This window comes from Sceloporus undulatus, chromosome 3, assembly GCF_019175285.1.
Source record: "Sceloporus undulatus isolate JIND9_A2432 ecotype Alabama chromosome 3, SceUnd_v1.1, whole genome shotgun sequence".
NCBI lineage: Eukaryota > Metazoa > Chordata > Lepidosauria > Squamata > Phrynosomatidae > Sceloporus > Sceloporus undulatus.
Genome location: NC_056524.1, coordinates 178,997,448 through 179,015,669, shown reverse-complemented (window position 1 = coordinate 179,015,669; position 18,222 = coordinate 178,997,448). Strand labels below are relative to the sequence as shown.

At 39.2% G+C, this 18,222-nt stretch overlaps 2 protein-coding genes across 2 annotated transcripts in view; one reads left to right on the top strand and one right to left on the bottom strand.

Moving 5' to 3' along the window:
• The window catches only part of LOC121925331 (putative lysosomal acid lipase/cholesteryl ester hydrolase), a 216,444-nt gene that overhangs the window by 74,840 nt on the left and 123,382 nt on the right, over positions 1-18,222 (top strand). The window lies entirely within an intron of this gene.
• Positions 1-18,222, bottom strand: part of ASAH2 (N-acylsphingosine amidohydrolase 2) — a 55,959-nt gene that overhangs the window by 3,233 nt on the left and 34,504 nt on the right. Inside the window, exons 6-19 of the mRNA XM_042457368.1 lie at positions 17,920-18,047; positions 13,551-13,628; positions 12,988-13,108; positions 11,659-11,784; positions 9,741-9,827; positions 7,978-8,082; positions 7,803-7,884; positions 6,045-6,160; positions 5,226-5,320; positions 4,250-4,289; positions 2,991-3,086; positions 2,607-2,702; positions 1,769-1,915; positions 637-696 (exon numbers count right to left, since the gene is read on the bottom strand). Coding sequence (XP_042313302.1) covers positions 637-696; positions 1,769-1,915; positions 2,607-2,702; positions 2,991-3,086; positions 4,250-4,289; positions 5,226-5,320; positions 6,045-6,160; positions 7,803-7,884; positions 7,978-8,082; positions 9,741-9,827; positions 11,659-11,784; positions 12,988-13,108; positions 13,551-13,628; positions 17,920-18,047 — 1,377 coding nt within the window. The remainder of the gene's footprint in view (positions 1-636; positions 697-1,768; positions 1,916-2,606; positions 2,703-2,990; positions 3,087-4,249; positions 4,290-5,225; positions 5,321-6,044; positions 6,161-7,802; positions 7,885-7,977; positions 8,083-9,740; positions 9,828-11,658; positions 11,785-12,987; positions 13,109-13,550; positions 13,629-17,919; positions 18,048-18,222) is intronic.

Here is an 18,222-nt window from a genome sequence, read left to right as displayed (position 1 = left end):
ATTAGAGATTAAACAGATGCATTAAATAGATGCATTTAATAACAGTGACCTTCCTTGCCTCTATTGTGATAATGTGATTTTTAAAGAATTTGCTTTTGTAGATCAAGATCCTATTGGTTGTCATAGTGAGAGCAGACCTTTGAATCAATTGCTGTATAGATATAAATTATACACACACACGTGTGCGCACACACATACATGTTATTGTTGTGCACCTTCAAATTGTTTTCTGGTTTATGGTGACCCTAAGGCGACCCTATTATGGGGTTTTCTTGGCAAGATTTGTTCAGAGGTGGTTTGCCATTGCCTTTCCCTGGGGCTGAGAGCATGTGACTTGCCCAAGGTCACCCAGTGGGTTTCATGGCTGAGCTGGGAATCAAACCCTGGTCTCCAGAGCCCTAATCCAATACTAAAACCACTAGGCCATGCTGGTTCTCTCATATACATAATTCCATTTAATTCAGTGGATCTATTCTAACTAGGAACTAATACAATTTAGGCCATAATTTCCAGTCTTACACTGAGCTTCTGTTTCCTCCTCTCTACTCTCATGTTCATATTTCTTGCACTTCAGAACGCTACAAGTAAATGTGGGGGCCCTAAACTTTACAAATATTTGTTCTTTAATATTCTTACCATATTTTCGGCAGAATTCCTTGGATTTGCACCAACAAAATGCACTTCAGCAATCTCTCCCTGCAAGTGTGAGAGAATATATTATGTCAAAATACACTGGTTCCTGCATAAATACAAGCATGCAAATCATCAAATGTTGCTCCTACTCACACCTTATAAAATCAGGTATTTATCTTTTGGTTGAATTTGGTGACTTCTGCCTGAGTGCCATTGTCATGTTAGCTCCATATCTACAAAGATAGTGATACCACCATACAAATACAAGTTCAGCTGGAAACATTATTCTTGTCAGCACCATCAACAGAACCCCTTTTAATTTCAAGAAGGGTCTGTATTCTGGGGCAATTATGAGATCTTAAACAAAAATCTCCTTCCACATGACATCAGGAGTCAGCCACAGCCAAAACCACTCCACTAGTTTCTGGGATTTACATAACACATACATGCACACATACATACGCAGAGACAGGGGGAGAGAGAGAGATTGAGAGAGAATTGTCAGGAGGGTGATGTCTGCAGCATGGAAGAATACATGGGATCTTTCCCAGTATATCCCAGTGGCCAGGTTGTTGCCTGAGAAGACCTCTTTCAGGATACTTCTCCTTCTCCACTACACTGATTTTCCATGTTATCTCCTCACATATCCAGTCCATAGTTGCTTAATGGCTATATGACAATGAGCATTTGGAAAAAGAGTTTAGTAATACAGGTTGAGTTTAATATATCTGAAATCAACATCTAAAATGCTTCAAAATATAAAACTTTTCTCATGGGTAGCTGAGATAGCAACACCTTCACTTTCTGATGGCTTAATGTATGCAAAGTTTCTTTCTTGCATAAAATTATTAACTATATTGCATAAAATTACCTTCAAGCTGTGTATAAGGTGCATATGAAACAAAATTATTTTTGTGTTTAGACCTGGGTCCCATCTCCAGGACACCTCATTATTTATGAAAAACTTGGAGGGGGGAGAATCAGAAATCCCAAACACTTCTGGTCCCAGGCATTTCAGATAAGATACTCAACCTGCCATATACTGGATGCCTTAAGAAACAGAACAAATTATCTCCTATTGAAAATGTAGTGCATGAAGTAGTATAGTATTATAAAGCAGCAACAGTATACCTACCACTCGGTATTTGGGCTGCACATCTTGCAGTACATCACCATACTTAGAACCAAATGGCTTTGCATCAATAATAAGAGGTAGGAAGTTCAGATTTGTTACATTGAAAATAGGTGGTGCTGGGATTTTTGGTAAGTCTCTCACTGTGCCCTGAAATAAAATGTGCCTTTGAAATGAAAATGGTCAATTTCATCTTAATCATGTAATAGAGTAACAGGAAACAACTCCATGGCAGAACAAAACATGGGGGTACATATAACAGAATATTGGGGGGGGGGGGGAAGTTGGCTGTTCTGAGTTGGAAAACCCTCTGGAGTAGGTTTTCAGTGCAACTGGGGTCTAAAGGGGAAAGAGAAAAGGGATAAAGTCCCAATTTCTGCAGCATGCAGTGGAAGTATGCTATTATCATCTGGCCTATAGCAACAATTCAAAATTATATTTGTTAAACCCACATGGTGTCTGTTTGCCAAAAAATAGCACTCAAGGCAGGGTGAATCAAAAAGAATGGTGCAAAAGTAAAGCTGTTCTTATTTGCTTTTGCACCATTCCTTTTGAATCATCTTGTACAATGAAAACATTAAAAAATGTTTATGGCACAATTAAGACACATCAATAAGCACAATATACAAAACGTTCATAAAAATTCTTCTTCAATGCCAAAACACCATCTTAATAAAAATTGGAGGTTCTTCAGAAACCAAGGTTGCCTAATCACAATCATTCTACTATTTTTTGAAAGGGAATAGTAAGTAGCCACACTTCTGATTCCATTTAAATAGGGAGTCGGAAATCTCTTATGGGTCCCAGTTCTCAATTGTGCATCTGCACACCTTTTTATTACCTCAGCAACAGCCTTGGCCAGGCCTCGGAATAACTGGATATAAGCAGAAAGAGTGTGTGGTCCATAAATGGTGGATGCTCCTTCATATCGTTGGACCTATGGGGAGAAATACAGGAACATTTGAAGTATCCAGCATCAACTGGTCCAAACAGATTACTAGGCATTAGACTGACCATAGAGATGTCAAAAACAGCACACATACACAAAAAGCATTTTAGGCTTCCAAACTGATCCACATTTAGTCTTGGGAGCAGTTAATTATAATTTTTCACTTTCCAGAAAACCAAGTATTTTAGTAAGTATGTGATCTCAATGGAAGATGGACATTAAAAATGTATTGGATATTAAAAGTAACCGTTGGCTCAGTGCTGTTATTTTACGTACCTGATATTCTTCATAAGTAGTTATATAATGGGTATAAATGTTGCACAGCCCTGACAGTATAACATTCATTTCTGTTGTCCTGTGAGTTTCAAATTCCTAAGAAATGAGTGTACAGTCAGTTAATCCAATCAGCATTTAGTAGAAATACCATTCCCAATTCAGAGTAAGCACGGTAGTTCTTCAGTCAATCATTTGGCGGGTTTGTATACAATTTCCATTTTGCCCCATAGCATAACATTGTGTTCATATGCTGTCAACAATATGCATACTGTGTAATATAAAAAACATTGAACAATATATATATATATATACACACACACATACAAAACACAGGTGTAAAAGACTATTTACACACAAAATAAAAATTGAAAATCTGCTCCAAAATTAAAATTCTAAAATAATTGGAGAACAGAACATTTTGACCTGGTACCCAAAAGATGATAATGTGAGCATCAGGCAGGCCTCACCACAAAGGGCATTTCAGAGTGAGGAACCCCACTGAAAAGGTTGTCTCTCTGGTCATCTACTTCCCTCATGTTTCAAATTGTAGGGCTACCCAGAAGAAGACCTCAAGTGATGACCTCTATGGATGGCTGGACTAGTATGGGAGAAGGCAGACTTGTTCTGTGTATTGTGAAAGGGAGAGCTTGGAGAAGCTACTTTGTGGAGTAAGGTTCCCTGACGCCCACAGCAATGGGCCACATTAGCTGGGGAATTTTGGAAGTTGTAGTGCACAGAAGTCATGTTTCCATGGTCTGATTAAAACATGTATTAGAATACAGTAATAGGTTTCGGCATGCATTTCCTCTTCCCATTTATTCAACTAACGGAAAACCCCTTTGGATTTAATGTACTGTATTATGTTAACATACTCTCTGATGTTCACTCAAGCTCCGAAGTATTAGGAACTGCTAAGATTATTTAGGCAATATTGATAGGATGTGGCAGTGGCATCACTACAGCAGTGACACTCTATGGGAAGGTGACACCACTGTTCCTCGAACACCTACTTTTTTGCAGAAAAGGGCTGTGGCCTTCACCTGCTTCCCTCTAAAATGCTTTAAAAGATGGTGGGAGTGGGCTGAAGCTCAGTTGTGCTTGTGTATGATGACCATCCCCATTCGGATTTGTTTTTCTGGGATGCTAGCAGTTTGACCATTTTCGGGTTGGTAGCACATAGGCCTTCATGTGATAACGTTCTAAGAGAACAACCCCTGTGGTCTAGTGATTCCCATCTAATTCTGGAGCTGCTAACTTACATTTTTTATTGCTTCACGTAGTCTTCGTCCAGCCATTGTCCTGAGAGCCAAAAAAAAAGAGAGAGTATTATTAGTACCTCCTTACAGTTTGATGAGCAATAGAAGTTCCTTCAATGCTATCAGGAGCCCTTTTAGGTTTTTAGGTCACTAGTTTAACAGAAAGTCAAAGTCAGTCCTGCACATTACACAAAAAATTAGAAATGGCATATTTCTTCTGACGAAGGTAAATCCTATTGAAGCAAACTAACAAGAACAGGATGGGGGACTATTTTCAGTGGAGCGAGCCAGATCCCCTCATAGCCTTTTGCAGTCTGGATGCCATAGGGGTATAGGCCCACTCCCACAAGCACTGGATCCTTGGCCAAAGAACTAGTTGGAGCTCCTCCACCCAGTGCTTTGGATAGGAATAAATTTTGCTCTTTGTCATTGTTCCTTAGATAGGGAAGGCAGGAGTGGGTTCAATCTGCAATGCTGGCTTTGCACCTTGTGTTCCCACTGCATTATCTTTGTTATTGGTTGGAGAGAATGGTGGGGATTCTTCCCCTCCTCTCCTCTCCTCACTTCACCCCACCCAGGTCGATGTGATCCTGACCCTACATATACCACAAGTCTGCTCCTAATTAAATTAGGACACATTATAGTTCCATTGTAGTTTGTAGGGGAGTTCAACAGAGCTTACTCCCAGAGAAGTGTTCACAGCTTTTCAGCCACAGTCATAACTAACTTTTGATGGGGTGGGCCCACTGGATCCTATGCGTGTTGTAAAGTAAAATAGGGACTAAATTGTCCTTCATTGACTAGTTTGTTGCTGGCCTGTTTTATTTCCCCAGTTCTCCTTTATACCATTCCCAAATGAGCAAACCCAGAGCAGTTCTAAAACTAGTCCTTTCCTTAATAAGCAGAAAATTCAGCACAAATAGACAAATGTATTTGTTTGTTTTGCAAAAATAAATAAGTGCAGAAACGGAATACATACGTAAACTCTCCTGGAAGAGCCACTATTACCAAAGATCCAATGGTAACGATTTGAATATCAATTATTTCTGGATGCCATGGATAAGGTTTGGAAAGCTTAAGAAATTCAAGAAAGAAGGAAAGTCCTATTTTAGTCTTTTTTTTAAAGTAGTTGTTTAAAAATATAGCCACGTTCTTCCTCATCAGTGTTCCCCAAGGAGCTTGTGACTGATTATTAAGGGAAAGTAATTTAAGCATAATTTTAGTATTGCATTAGGACTCCAGCAGACCAGGGTTCAAATCCCTGCTCAGTCCTTGGGCAAGTTACATTCTCTCAGCCTCAGAGAAAGCCAATGGCAAACCCTCTCTGAACAAATCTTGCCAGGAAAACTCCATGATATGGATGCCTAAGGGTTGCCATTAGTAAAAAAAATGACTTGAAGATGTTCAACAACAATGATTAGAGGGTTATAAGGAGATGGCCTATCATCATTTAAGGCATGGGTAAAGGACCATTGGCTTTGCAGATCCATCCATAACCACTGACTGCAGGTCATGCTGGCTGGGGCTGATGGGAGTTGGGATCCAACATCTGGAGGACCATAGTTGCTTACTTCTAATTTAAGGGCACACAAGAAAAAAAACAAACCTCTGCATGATGACTCCAAATACACATTTTGCTTTCTATTCAATAAATGCAACTATATATTGGGATCTAATTAAAAAGAAAGCTTAAACTCCAAGTGTTCTTTGCCAGTTTGCTGACAGTCTACCAGCAAGCAACCTCCCCATTAGAGCTGAAATAAATATACCCCTGGAAGTGAGAGTAAATGTTTCATACCTGTCCTGTCGGAAAGAGAATAGGTTTAGGTTTGTGGCATTCTTCTATTTCCTTAGATGGTTGAATCAGAAATGCATTACGAACAGCATCCCAGAATGGATCTCCTTCTATCATGCCTGTTGACAAATGCACATCAATAGAATGCTTCCTATCCTTTAGTATATGAGATGAAGTATTAATAGTGGGGAAAGCCTATGGTAGTTCTAGCAGATGGACACTTTAAAAATGCATATGCTAAAATCTTTAAATGAAATTTTGAATGAAGAATATGCCATTAAAATTTGTTGCCTCAAAAACAGTAATACTGTCATGCTGAAGTCCCTTTGTCTTTGGGAAACATTTATAGTGGTAATTACTAGTTTGTACTGTTGGTGAGTGTTGATTTTTAAGCCAAAGAAGGTTATTAATGGACCATTGTTACTGATTTTATCTTGTTTTTATTTTGTGTTGTTTTATTCATTGTTTAAATGTTATGGCCAGTGTTCTACATCAGCTATTTAGTTAAGTAGCACTATTGTCACAATTATAACTCCCTCCCCCAGCCTGTTTTCTTTTTGGCAATAGCAATAGCAGCTTCATTTACTGTATATACTGCTTCATACAGCACTAAGCAGTCTCTAAGCGGTTTACAATTGTAAGCTAATTGCCCCCAACAAGCTGGGTACTCATTTTAGTGACCTTCTGCACCACAAGTTTCTTCAGCACCAATATCATTTGCCAACACCATGTTTGCCCTGCCTTATGATTTATTTCCTTTATTTTTTTTAAAAAATCCATAATAGCACTATTAGAGCATGATGTCACAGAACTATTAAATTAATAACTTTAATAATTCACTAACAATTAAAAAATATTTTAAAAACGTAACAATGTGGTGCACAGCACAGCAGGAAAGCAGCAGAGTGATCTTTGGAAACATCACGTGCAGTAAACATGTCTGAATAGTGACTTCCAAATGTTAACAGTTATTGTGCCACAACAGCAATCTATTTATATATTTTAAAAATAGGGGGAGCATCTCAAAAGGGTTTCAAGAACATAGAGCATATAATACAGGCAAAGAAGACTTCTCTTGGGAAGTCTTTTCCTCTCAGCTCAAGCAGTCATTTGAGGCTTCCCTACTGGAAATTTCTTTGATAATCCACAAGGGAGGGCAACCAGACCACATCCACACCACATTCTTGCAATGAAGCAAAATGAGACAGGACCCTAACTTGCTTTTCACCATAGTGGGAAAGGAAGTTATTAATAGATTATTATCAGCATGAAAAAACCCCCCAAATTCCAAACAATATTGCAGCACAACAACACTGGGGACACAGCAACATTGTGTAATAAGGTTAAGGGAGAAGTGAGATTAATCCACTACTATAATTGTATGGCAGCAGTGTGTGATAAGCACCTTAGACCCAGAGAATCAAGAACCTGGGTCTGGTCTTAGGAAGAAGTAGCTGGAGGTCAGACAACTGGTAATTAAGGCTACATCCGCACTGCACAAATAATCTGGTTTGACACCAGTTTAACTGCCATGGCTATGGAATTCTGGGAATTGTAGTTTGTTGTGCCAACAGACACTGGATTATTTCTGCCATGTGAATGCAGCCTGGAAGATATACTGAACTTGGATTTGTTTCCAGGTGTCCTCTTGGCATATGAATCACATCAGCAGATTTCAAGGTCAATACTGAAGATTAAATAATACATATATTCAGCACTAACAATACCAAATATAACCTGGAAGTACTTATCTCCACTTGCCTTGAGTGAAATTGAACATCCCTGGCCCATCCATGGTGCCTGCAGCAAAGCTGTACCCCAAGGCTGGTTTGCATGTTTTACCCTTTAGGAAAGCATGTTGAAAAGTTAAGTTATGCATTTTATGTACTTGTATGTTGTTATTCCTACCTAAAATATAGCACTGAATGTACTTTACCGTATGTGTGGCATTGAGTTGAACAGTAACATTAGTCATGTCCACCCACTGATGAGCTGAACTAATGGGACCATTTATCTCTTCATAGGCTGTGTTATATAGTTCCTGAAATGCAAATGATAGTCATTTGAAATGTAGCTTCAGTCTGGTTCTTTCAATCTTCAGTGGCTCCACTGCATCTGTCATGCCTTGTTCCCAGGTTTGGAATCTGACACAGACAGGGAAATGGACAGGGGTGTGTGACTCATTCAGACTCTGACACAGACAGTGAAGCAGAAGGTCAGGGGGATGTGCCTTGTGCAGGCTATGATTTAGACAGAGAAAGAGAAGGAGAGGAGGACATACCAGTGCTTGAGAGAATAACCCTCCTCAGCAGCCGCAGCACATAGGCATGGACTTGATAATACGTACCGTAATGGAATGTAGAGGAGAGAAGGAAGGTTTGAGATGCTCAGAGCATTTATATAGGAGATGCTTATTAATCAGACAACAGCTGCAAGAGGCTGCCAGTCCATAAATAATACAGTAACACCCTTGGGAGGTTGTTGCTGACAACCAACTATGTAGGAGGTAGCAACACTCTCGTCTCTTGATTCCTGGCTTGTGTTTCCAAAGAACCTTGGACCTTGCATAGTAAATTGACCACACTACCACATACTCCCTTGAATGTATGCTTTCATGCTCATTTGGAATGCCTGAACACTTAGACTGGCTAGTAAGTTTCTGTATACAAATGAGTCTGCTACTGTCTTGTCTCTAATGGCCTTTGCCGAGCACTTTGTACCTGGCTGGTCTCCAAGACAAGACACCATCCACTGTTGTTTAGGGCAGAAAAGGATGGAGAAACATGAAGCAATCTTGAGCTCCTGAGACCTTGGGGGCCCAGCAAGAGCTGGCTCAAGACAGTTCATTGTCTGAGGTGAAAGACAAGATGGCACCTTCCCCTGCCAACCATTCCATGTACAAAAGCTGGCCAGAGTGGCTGTGAAATCTAACTTCAGAAATGGTGACAACATAGAATGGATCCTCTGCTGCATCTACCAACAGGATAAATCTGAGGTTCTGGACAGCCCATATGGCATCCCTTAGTATCTGCTCTTCTATAGCTGCCTCATTCTGTTTCATGTTATAGCTGGCCCTGGTTCCAGACATGTTATTCATTTGGCACAGAGAAGGAATTGTCATCACTGGCAGCATTTTTTGTTTTAGCCTCTCTTCTGACATTATCTTTTATGCAGCCCATTTTCCTTAATAGTAAGTGAAAGTTAGAAAATTGCCCACATAAGAAGTGGTACTGGAGGAAAAAAAGAAATCCAAGATAAATGTATCTCTTGCCAGTCTCAGGAATAGACTTACTTTTCTTTCTTAAATATCCATATTAATCCTTATTTATACAAATCATTTTTGGCAGCCTTTTAGGGTCAAGCCCTTGAGAAGAAGTTTTCACTATACAAAACACAAAATATAGTGTGCCCGAGAATCATGAACAATAGCATGAATCCATAGTGATAAAACAACAATGATAACTGAAGCAATGCTTAAATAATAGATAGATTGCTTCTGACTCAAGCTGGCATGGACTGGGAAAAGAAATCTAAAGAAATATATATGTATTCATTTATTTATTAGTGGGAACTAATATCCAGAACATTTTTTTTCTTTATCAAATATCAAGATGAGCACTTGTTTAAAACAAAGAAACAACAATAAAAATACATCAAACCATTTGAATCTACTTATACAAGTGAAGTCAGAAACTGTACCTTTGCTTTCAAGTAGATGTTTCTCCCAATTATTTTGGTGCTCTCAAACATGTCTCTCCCAGGACCTTTAGCTATACACATCTGGGCCTGAGGTGAATGGTAGAAGAACAAATGAAAACGGGAAAGTAAGCAATTGGTTACAGTTACACACTTTAATAAAGAGAAGCAAAAGTGGCTATACTCAGTTTTTATGATGGCTGCCTCCTTTCTAATTCTATGAATCTGTCCTATTTAAGAAGTCTCACACATTTCCCGAACAACATCAACTTTCACGATGCTGTAATAACATGAGAATTGGTCCTAAGAACAATTTTATTACATTCTGGCTCAAAGTAATAAAAATGCAATGAGAACATTTTGTAAGCTATGTTATTGTATGTCAGAACATGGAGAGGTTACATTTTCTCCCCAGCCAATCCAAAAATAATATGCTATATGGTTTTTATTTATTTATTTATTTTTGGAAATAAAATAAGGAATATTAATTTACAAGAAGCTCCTTCCCTCCCTTCTTACATCAAAATATATGTCTCCTGCCTATGATTCTTTACACCTCCAGCTCCATCATTTCCACCATCTAGGGATCTTCTACTCTCTTGAAAATGATATTCTTTCTTCCATAAAACTGGAACAGTGACTATCTACCAGAATACTTGCATGATGATTATTTCACTTCTGCTTCCCCCAGAACCATAAAGACTTGAGCAGCCTCTCCTAGCTTCATTGCCCTAGAACTGCATAACTGAAACAATGTCACATTCCTTCCTTGTCCATCTCTATTTCATAGGGTTGTAATTCTTCACTAAGTTTCTTCTCAAAGGTAGCAACAAGTAATTTCAGCTATTTTTTTTTTTCATTTGAGAAAGTCTTCAAAAGCTACACTGTTTTCAAAGGCTATTTGCAATTTGTAACTGATTCTGGAGGGGAAATTCCATGTTATTTTGCACAGAAACCAATTTTCTGCAAAGCAAACAGCCTCTTTTGTCTGGAAAATAGTATTTCAGTGCACGAATATTAATTCTGGAGCAGAGAATGGTTTTCTGTGTGGTAAATGTTATAATTCAGGATTTAGTCTGTGTATAATTCACACATGGCTGGTTTGCAAAGAAAACTGCACAGGAATTAATATTTCTGCATTGAAATATTATTTTCCACACATAACAGACTGTTTCTGCACAGAAAATGCTGATTTCTGTGCAAAACAACCATGTGTGAATCTTGCAGAGAATAACTCCTGAACTGTGAAGATTCTTGTCAGTCCAGGATTCTTCTTGTCACAGTTTTTCAGTACTCAAAAAACATGAATCTATACCAGTGAAAAAAAGTGTGTGTTTGTGTGTGTGTGTGTGTGTGTGTGAGAGAGAGAGAGAGAGAGAGAGAGAGAGAGTGCATGCACATGTACAGAGGTACCATATACGTCTGGGATATATGCCAAGTAAACTCTAAGTATACATCTGTCAAGTTTAAAATAGATTACAAAATTAATATAATTTTATTTTAAAGATTTAAAATCTACCTGTAACCAGAAGTAGCATATTTCTTAGGTATCCCATATCTTCTCTGGAGAGAAGACCAGAGACAGGCCTGAGAGATTAATTTTTTCACAGTGCCTCAGACATCTCCATATTCGCAGTCCGTCTTCAGGGACCAGAATTTTTCAAATAGCAGAGCGGGAATGAAGGAAACAGACAGACAGAATATATTCCTGTTCCCTGCCATGTATTGGGGAGGAAAGGTGAAGAGAGGTACAGGCTGAATGAGCACCATAGAATGGGAGAAGAGAAAAACCACTAATAAAGAAAGGTGGAAAAAGAAAAGCAGAATCCATGGATGTCTTCTTGGATGAGATGGAGGCAGTAGAATCCCTATGGTTTCAAAAGCACAGAGGTCAAACCTTTGATCTAGATGTAATACTTACCCCACCTATGGGACAGTAATTGTTGAGATTTTCACATGAATCCCCTGTGTTTATGCAGTGCGGACCCTTTACGTTGGGAGATACATCTCCTAAGTTAGAGGATGCAAAAGCTGCTACATACGGCCCCTGAAAGAGGAAGGCAGTCATGTCAGTGATATCACTAACTTTCTGTTCTAAACCTACTTCTTTGCTTCATGGAAAATGATTGTAGCTTTATGGATGTAAATTCATTATATATGCCTCACATAATATTAAAGTTATGGTGACAAATTCTGAAATGATAGTTCCTATAGCCATGCTGCCCAGGAGAGCCCAGAAACATATACATCTGCATTGCTCCATGTCAAAACATCATTTCAAGCAGCTTTCATGTTCATCGGCAGCATGTCTTTTGCAAACCTAATGGATTTTAATTGTCCATTTCAAGACCAAGCCATCCTAATATGTTCTGCATTACAACAGGGATAGCTCATAGCAATATGTGGTTGCTGGGGACACTAATTTTGCCCTGTACAGCTACTGCAGCCAAGTGCAGGGGGAGGCAGAAAGTAAGGAAAAATGATGCAGTTGTGCTTGCTAGCCAAAGGTCCAAGCAGCTTAACTACATAGGTCCTGAGTCTACAACATCACAGGAAAGCATATTTAACACACAGTCTCTCATCCTCCAGGGCAAATTTCAGCAAGAGATTATTTGAACAAATGTCAGAGATCATTCTTTATCATCTTTCACTCATTGTGTGAAAAATGGCTTTTACCTCTCCTGTTTTCAAGCTAAATGATACTTGGAGCTGGGGTAGATTTTTAATGTAAACATTTAGGGCACTTAGCTAAAGCTAAGTGTTGCTATACTCCATTGATTTCAATGGGAGAGATGACATTTCTTTACAGTTTCAACCAGACGCATAGCACCAAAAATGTTTAGCTTTAGCTGGCTTGTAACCAATGGTTTTTTGTGGGGTTGTTTTTTTTTTGGGGGGGGGGAGAATTTGGCCATAATTTTTGGGCTGGAATTCTGTTTGGGAGAAACAACAGAAAGAAAAAAAAATGGGAAATATCAAATGGTTCTCATGAGGGATTTTTTTTTAAACAGCAGAGGATATGATGCCTACTACAATTAAATGATGCTTAATTATTCCCTGCAGTTAGAAGTTACTATTTTGTAATGTATTGCTAACATCAGAAATACTGACAGCATGGGTTCAAACGGTGCAACATATTAAAGCAAGGCATTGGTAAAATCTTTGGGGGTTTGAGTAGATGGCCTGCATGGTCCCTTCCAACTCTCCGATTCTATGACATGTTAGGATGATTACCATAAATTGCTCACACCTTTCCTGTCAAGTATCCTTCATTCTTCTCTTGTTCAAAAAGATAAGCTGCATAACCAACATTGTCACTACTTGTAAGGCAATTGGTATTGTTCATACTGACTGGATGAACTGCAAACCAGCTAGTAAAAAGAATCAGAAGATAAAAATATGGGTTAGATAACTGTCTACTTATAGATTTCTGCTTATCTGGGAGTTGCTGAATTCAATGGGGCCTACTTCTTAATAGACATATGTAAGTTAAGAATTTTAATGTTAAAATATAATCTTTTAAAGTGATCTAATTCATTTTCCCCACCAGAAATGATTCAGCTCAGTGCACCTTGAGTTTCATTTTAGAAGAAAAGGGAGACATCAGTCCAATCCAATCTAATTATTCTTTCTTCCATTTTGTGGTCCCTTCCCCATTCTATATCTCACTGCAAAAAAAGCACACCCAAGTCTCAATTACCTCCTTTAATTGTATTTCCCGTACTTTTATTAAAACATGGAATGAAGAAATGCATTGTGAAATGGTGCATTCTTTTCTCATCTTCTTTTCAGTGGCACTTTGAGAATCCTTACCTCAACATTCCTATTTCTTGACCACTGTCAGCAACCATTTTTAGCAACACCATTTCTTTATCTGTGTTTGATGCATATCTGGACAATGAAGAAAAAAAGAGAAAGAAGCTTTCACACCTGGAATAATCAGTCAACTGGAGAGTTGTAAATAGATAAGACAGAAGGTGAGTTGCACTGGGAATGACCAATCACAAAGTTTTCCAGTGCAAAGGCCCTTCACATTAGTAGGTGCTATGTGAGGGCATTAATGTAGTGTTGTGCACAGGGCCAGCATCAGAGATAGGAACTGGGTGGCATTTGCAAATATCCATGGCCCAAGGACTACAAAATTCTTGAGTCTTTTGGACTTGCTTTTCCTCCTCCATGCCGCTGCTGCCTGTTCTCCTACCTAGGAATGTAAATATCTAACATATTTTGTCCTTGCAAGTGAAAACTAATAAACATATGTTTCTAAGTATTTGGGGAAATTATTCTGTGCAGAAATACATATGGGTGGTTGCAACTGGTTTTGGTTTGGTTTGGTTTAGGTTTTTTGCGTAAGAATTGTGGTTTCTGTGTGTGTGTGTGCAGTTGTCCTCACCACACTCTGGACAGCCACATGTGTTCTTATGCAAGATGGTTGGGTTTTTCCCCTCCTTTTTTGGCAGAAAACAGTTAACGATGCAAGAAAAATAGCTGCATGTTTTCTCTCTATGTGTATGTGTGTGCGCGCACCCACAGGACTGTTGTTTTTATACTGAGAACAACAATTTCTTGCATAAACATCCATATAGCTATATGGAAACACTGTTTTTAACAAAATAATATGATTTTTTGCTCACATGATGTGTAGATAGAAATCATGATTGCTGACCGCATATATTTCTGCACAGATTAATTTGCCAATATCAAATACCAGGGGAAACTGCACAAAAGTCTGTATAATTGTTTTCATTCCTATGTTTACCATTCTCCAAATTAGCAATCAGAAAATGGACTGAGAGAGAAATGACTTCTGTATGTCTTATTATTCACCGAGCCGGGGGGGGGGGGCATGCTTGTCCCATCCCTTGCCTTGTCTTTCCTGTGTGATCATGAGGAGATTTTCGACATATCGTCATTCTCCTGTTCTTCCCTTCTCCCTGTGGACTGCGATAAGATTTTCATATCACTTTGCCCTTATCCCACTTCTCTTGTCCCTGAAGTGGCATGGCCCTGGCAGTTTTGTTTAATGAAATTCTGTTAATACAATGACGAGTGCCACTGACGGGAGAAGGATGGGATAAGCAGGGATGCGATAAGGACAGGTAAGGATGGGACGATCCTTCCTGCCCTGTGTGATAATCTCCTTAGGGTCTCCAGCATATCCCCAGGGATATGGTGCCTAACGACCCCAAGGGGAACAAATGATAGATAGTAGAAAACTGCAAACAAGGTAGGTTCAGGGAGATTATCATGTCCAGTCTTCCCTCCCACAAAGAACCGTACTAGCCTATTTACAAGACAGTGTCCTCTTGGATTGTGCCCAATAATATCAGTGACAGAATAGCACTAAAGGTTAAGAGTCAAAAACAGATCGTCAAGAAGTGCTTAAAAGTATTGAACTGCAGTACTGGTAATGGTAATATAATCTATACATTGTATATGGATTCAACAAAAGTAGAACAAAGTAAATGCAATTAATAAAATGTGAAACACAGAGAACATTACAATAAATGCCAACAACATGAAAGACTGATCTATATAAAATGCTTGATTAAATTAAATAACTAATTAAATAACACTATAAAATTTGACTAATAGCAATACGTTATGGCAGAGATGCTGACAGGATTTTTAGAAGCACTCATGTTTTGACTTGTCTTCAAGGAAGGTGGAATTACTTGGTAAACTGCAGTCTAAATTGCTTTCTGTTACTAACAATCTCTTGTCATTAGTCCAATTTCAAGGTGGTGTTTAATTAGTTGGTTCTCATTGGTCCTATATTGACCATTACTTGATGTTGTTGACATTTATTGCCATGTTCTCTTGTAATGTTCTCTGTTGGACGATATCACACAGGAAGAATATCTCTCAATTTTGGGGGGGAAAAGAAAGTAGGGCCAATTCAAAAATGAATGCTATTACGCAAATGCACAGAAGAACACAGTGCCACCCCAAAGCCAAAGTAGTGTGAATGCAAAAGAAGGTAACCTATGAGTATGTACCTTCCATAGTCTAGAGTTTGAATTAGCATCCCTGCACATGCGCAATGAGGGCAGAATTGGATTGTGACCTTTTTACACTTTTGGCAGGGCTTGCATCCGGTTCCCATGGTTTTGCCTTGTTTCTCGTTATTTGTTCATTCATTATCCCTTATTTCACGTTATTTAGGCAATTCACATTATTTAGTCATTCATTATCCTTTATTTCACATTATTTAGGCAATGCACTTTATTTCTGCATTCATTACTCCTCATTTCACGTTATGAAGGCAATTCACCAATTCAAAACCAGTTGAAAGCAACCTTGTACTTGGTTTGAGCATTGGATTATGATTCTAGAAGGCAGGGATCGAATCCCACTGGGTGCCCTGGGGCAAGTCACACTCTCTCAGCTTCCCCAGAAAATGGCAATGGCAATGACAAATTTGTCAAGAAAACCCAAAAAGTGGGGTGGGGGTCTCCAGATGGTTGTGTGTGTGTGTGTGTGTGTGTGTGTGTGTGACTGTGTCTGTGCCTTTAAGTCTCCAGCTATGGGGGGAATGGGGGTGGGAAGAGAAGGAGTCCCTCCCATTTGGAAGAACTTTGCTGCAGCCAGGTTGTGGGGGGCCTGGGTCCTCTCTGTCCTGTTGGGAGTCCCATTGAAGGCAATGGCACTTGGCACTGCCTCCTCGCCAAGTCGGAGGAGGAAGGAAAATGGGGAGGGGAGAAATAACCCAGTGTGGCATAATTCTTTATGGCTCAAAGCTATGGAATTCTGGGAGCTGGAGTTTGTTGTGAGCTAATAAAAAAGGGGGATTTTCTTTCTTTTTGAAGCCCCCTGGCCTTGGAGGAAGGGAGGAAGGGAGGCAAAAAGGTCCCTGAGGGGCACAAGGGACCAGGAGCGCGGCAAGTCCTGAGCCCACCATTTTGGGCAGAAAGAGCTTGCAGGACACCTCATGGAGAGCCATTCTTTCCTGTCAAAAACAGCTGCTTTTCTTCCCGGTTGCCGGGGAAGACCTAGGAGCCCCAGAAGCCAAAACAAAATAGAGGATCATGGGAACTGATGCAGGGGGATACTAGGAATACAGCAGACATGCATATCACACCAAAAGACATCACACTGAATGCGAAGTAGCCTGGGAATAGGATTTGTGAATTCCTTAGTTCACCAAATTTACTTAAGTGTGGATTGATGCGTGAGTGTGTTCGAAGTGCATTCAGAATGCGAGCGAATGAGTCTGATAACCTTTTGTGCAATTACATAAATACGCATGATTGTGTTCAGGATGACACTGGATTATACTTCCAATTTCAGTCATGTGATATCCATTATTTCTTATTTGATAATTACAGTTATGTTTTGTTAGATTTGTTGAATCCAAATACAGTATATTGATTTTTTGCATTCACCAGGAATGGGCAAAGTAATCCAGTGTCTGAAATCTAGTTGGGACTACCAACAGGATTCAGTTCGGAATCCCCCATTCCATGTGGAGATGGATTAAGATGGACGGGTGGTGGGTTCTGGAAATTGTCCAAACTATGATCCTCACCTCCTTCTCCAGAATAAGTGACTGGTGCACCAACAGCTTTTGAAGGAGTCTGGGCATGCAACCTCAGATAATAAACTGGGTAGACTTATGCCCACAACATATGCTGTACAGTGAATTCCTCATTCACCTTCATCAGTGATTCCCAACCTTTCAGTCTCCACACATTTTGAACTTCAGCTGCTAGAATTTTCAAGCATAGACCATGCTGCCTGAGACATCCGGGAACTGAAGTCCAAAACACAGGAAAGACTGAAGGTTGAAAAAACAGACAAACAGAATTTGCACAACATTTGTAATTACTGACCTCAGGCAGCCTGCCTCAACCCAGTTACCTTCAGATGTGTTGGAGTGCAACTCCCATCATTCCCAGTGGTTACAAAATTAGGGAAGGCTGACCTAGAAACATACCTCTGGAAAGTTCATTGAATTAGGGGAAGTATAATTTTAAGATATAAAACTCAAACAGTATGACTGCTAATGCCAAATAAGCATGAATTTCACCAGCTTTCACTGGTATGATTAAAGTCATACGATTGTCACAGGACATATAGCAAGTAAACAAATAAAACATGGCTCATTAGGTAAGCACACTGTAAGCACATAAGTGAGTTGCTAAACTCTGTCTTTGTTGAATGAGAACATTTTCCTCTTTACCTGAGCCTTTCAGACTCTGGATTATTAAGATAAGATAAAGGACTTCTGTTGATCTGACTGTTGTGGACCAAACCTTTATTGATCAAAATCCGCCCTTTAATCATATTTTGATGAGCCATTTCAATACTCTGAAAATTAGAAAATATTAATAGAATCAGCAGTTTCCAAACAACTTACATAAGCCTACTTATCTACAAATATCTTTTTCAGAGAACTGAAGATATTTTCATTGCAACCCTAAGCATATCTATATGGATGCAAAGGTCACTAAGTTCAGTGATACATGTTTTCAAATCCAATTAA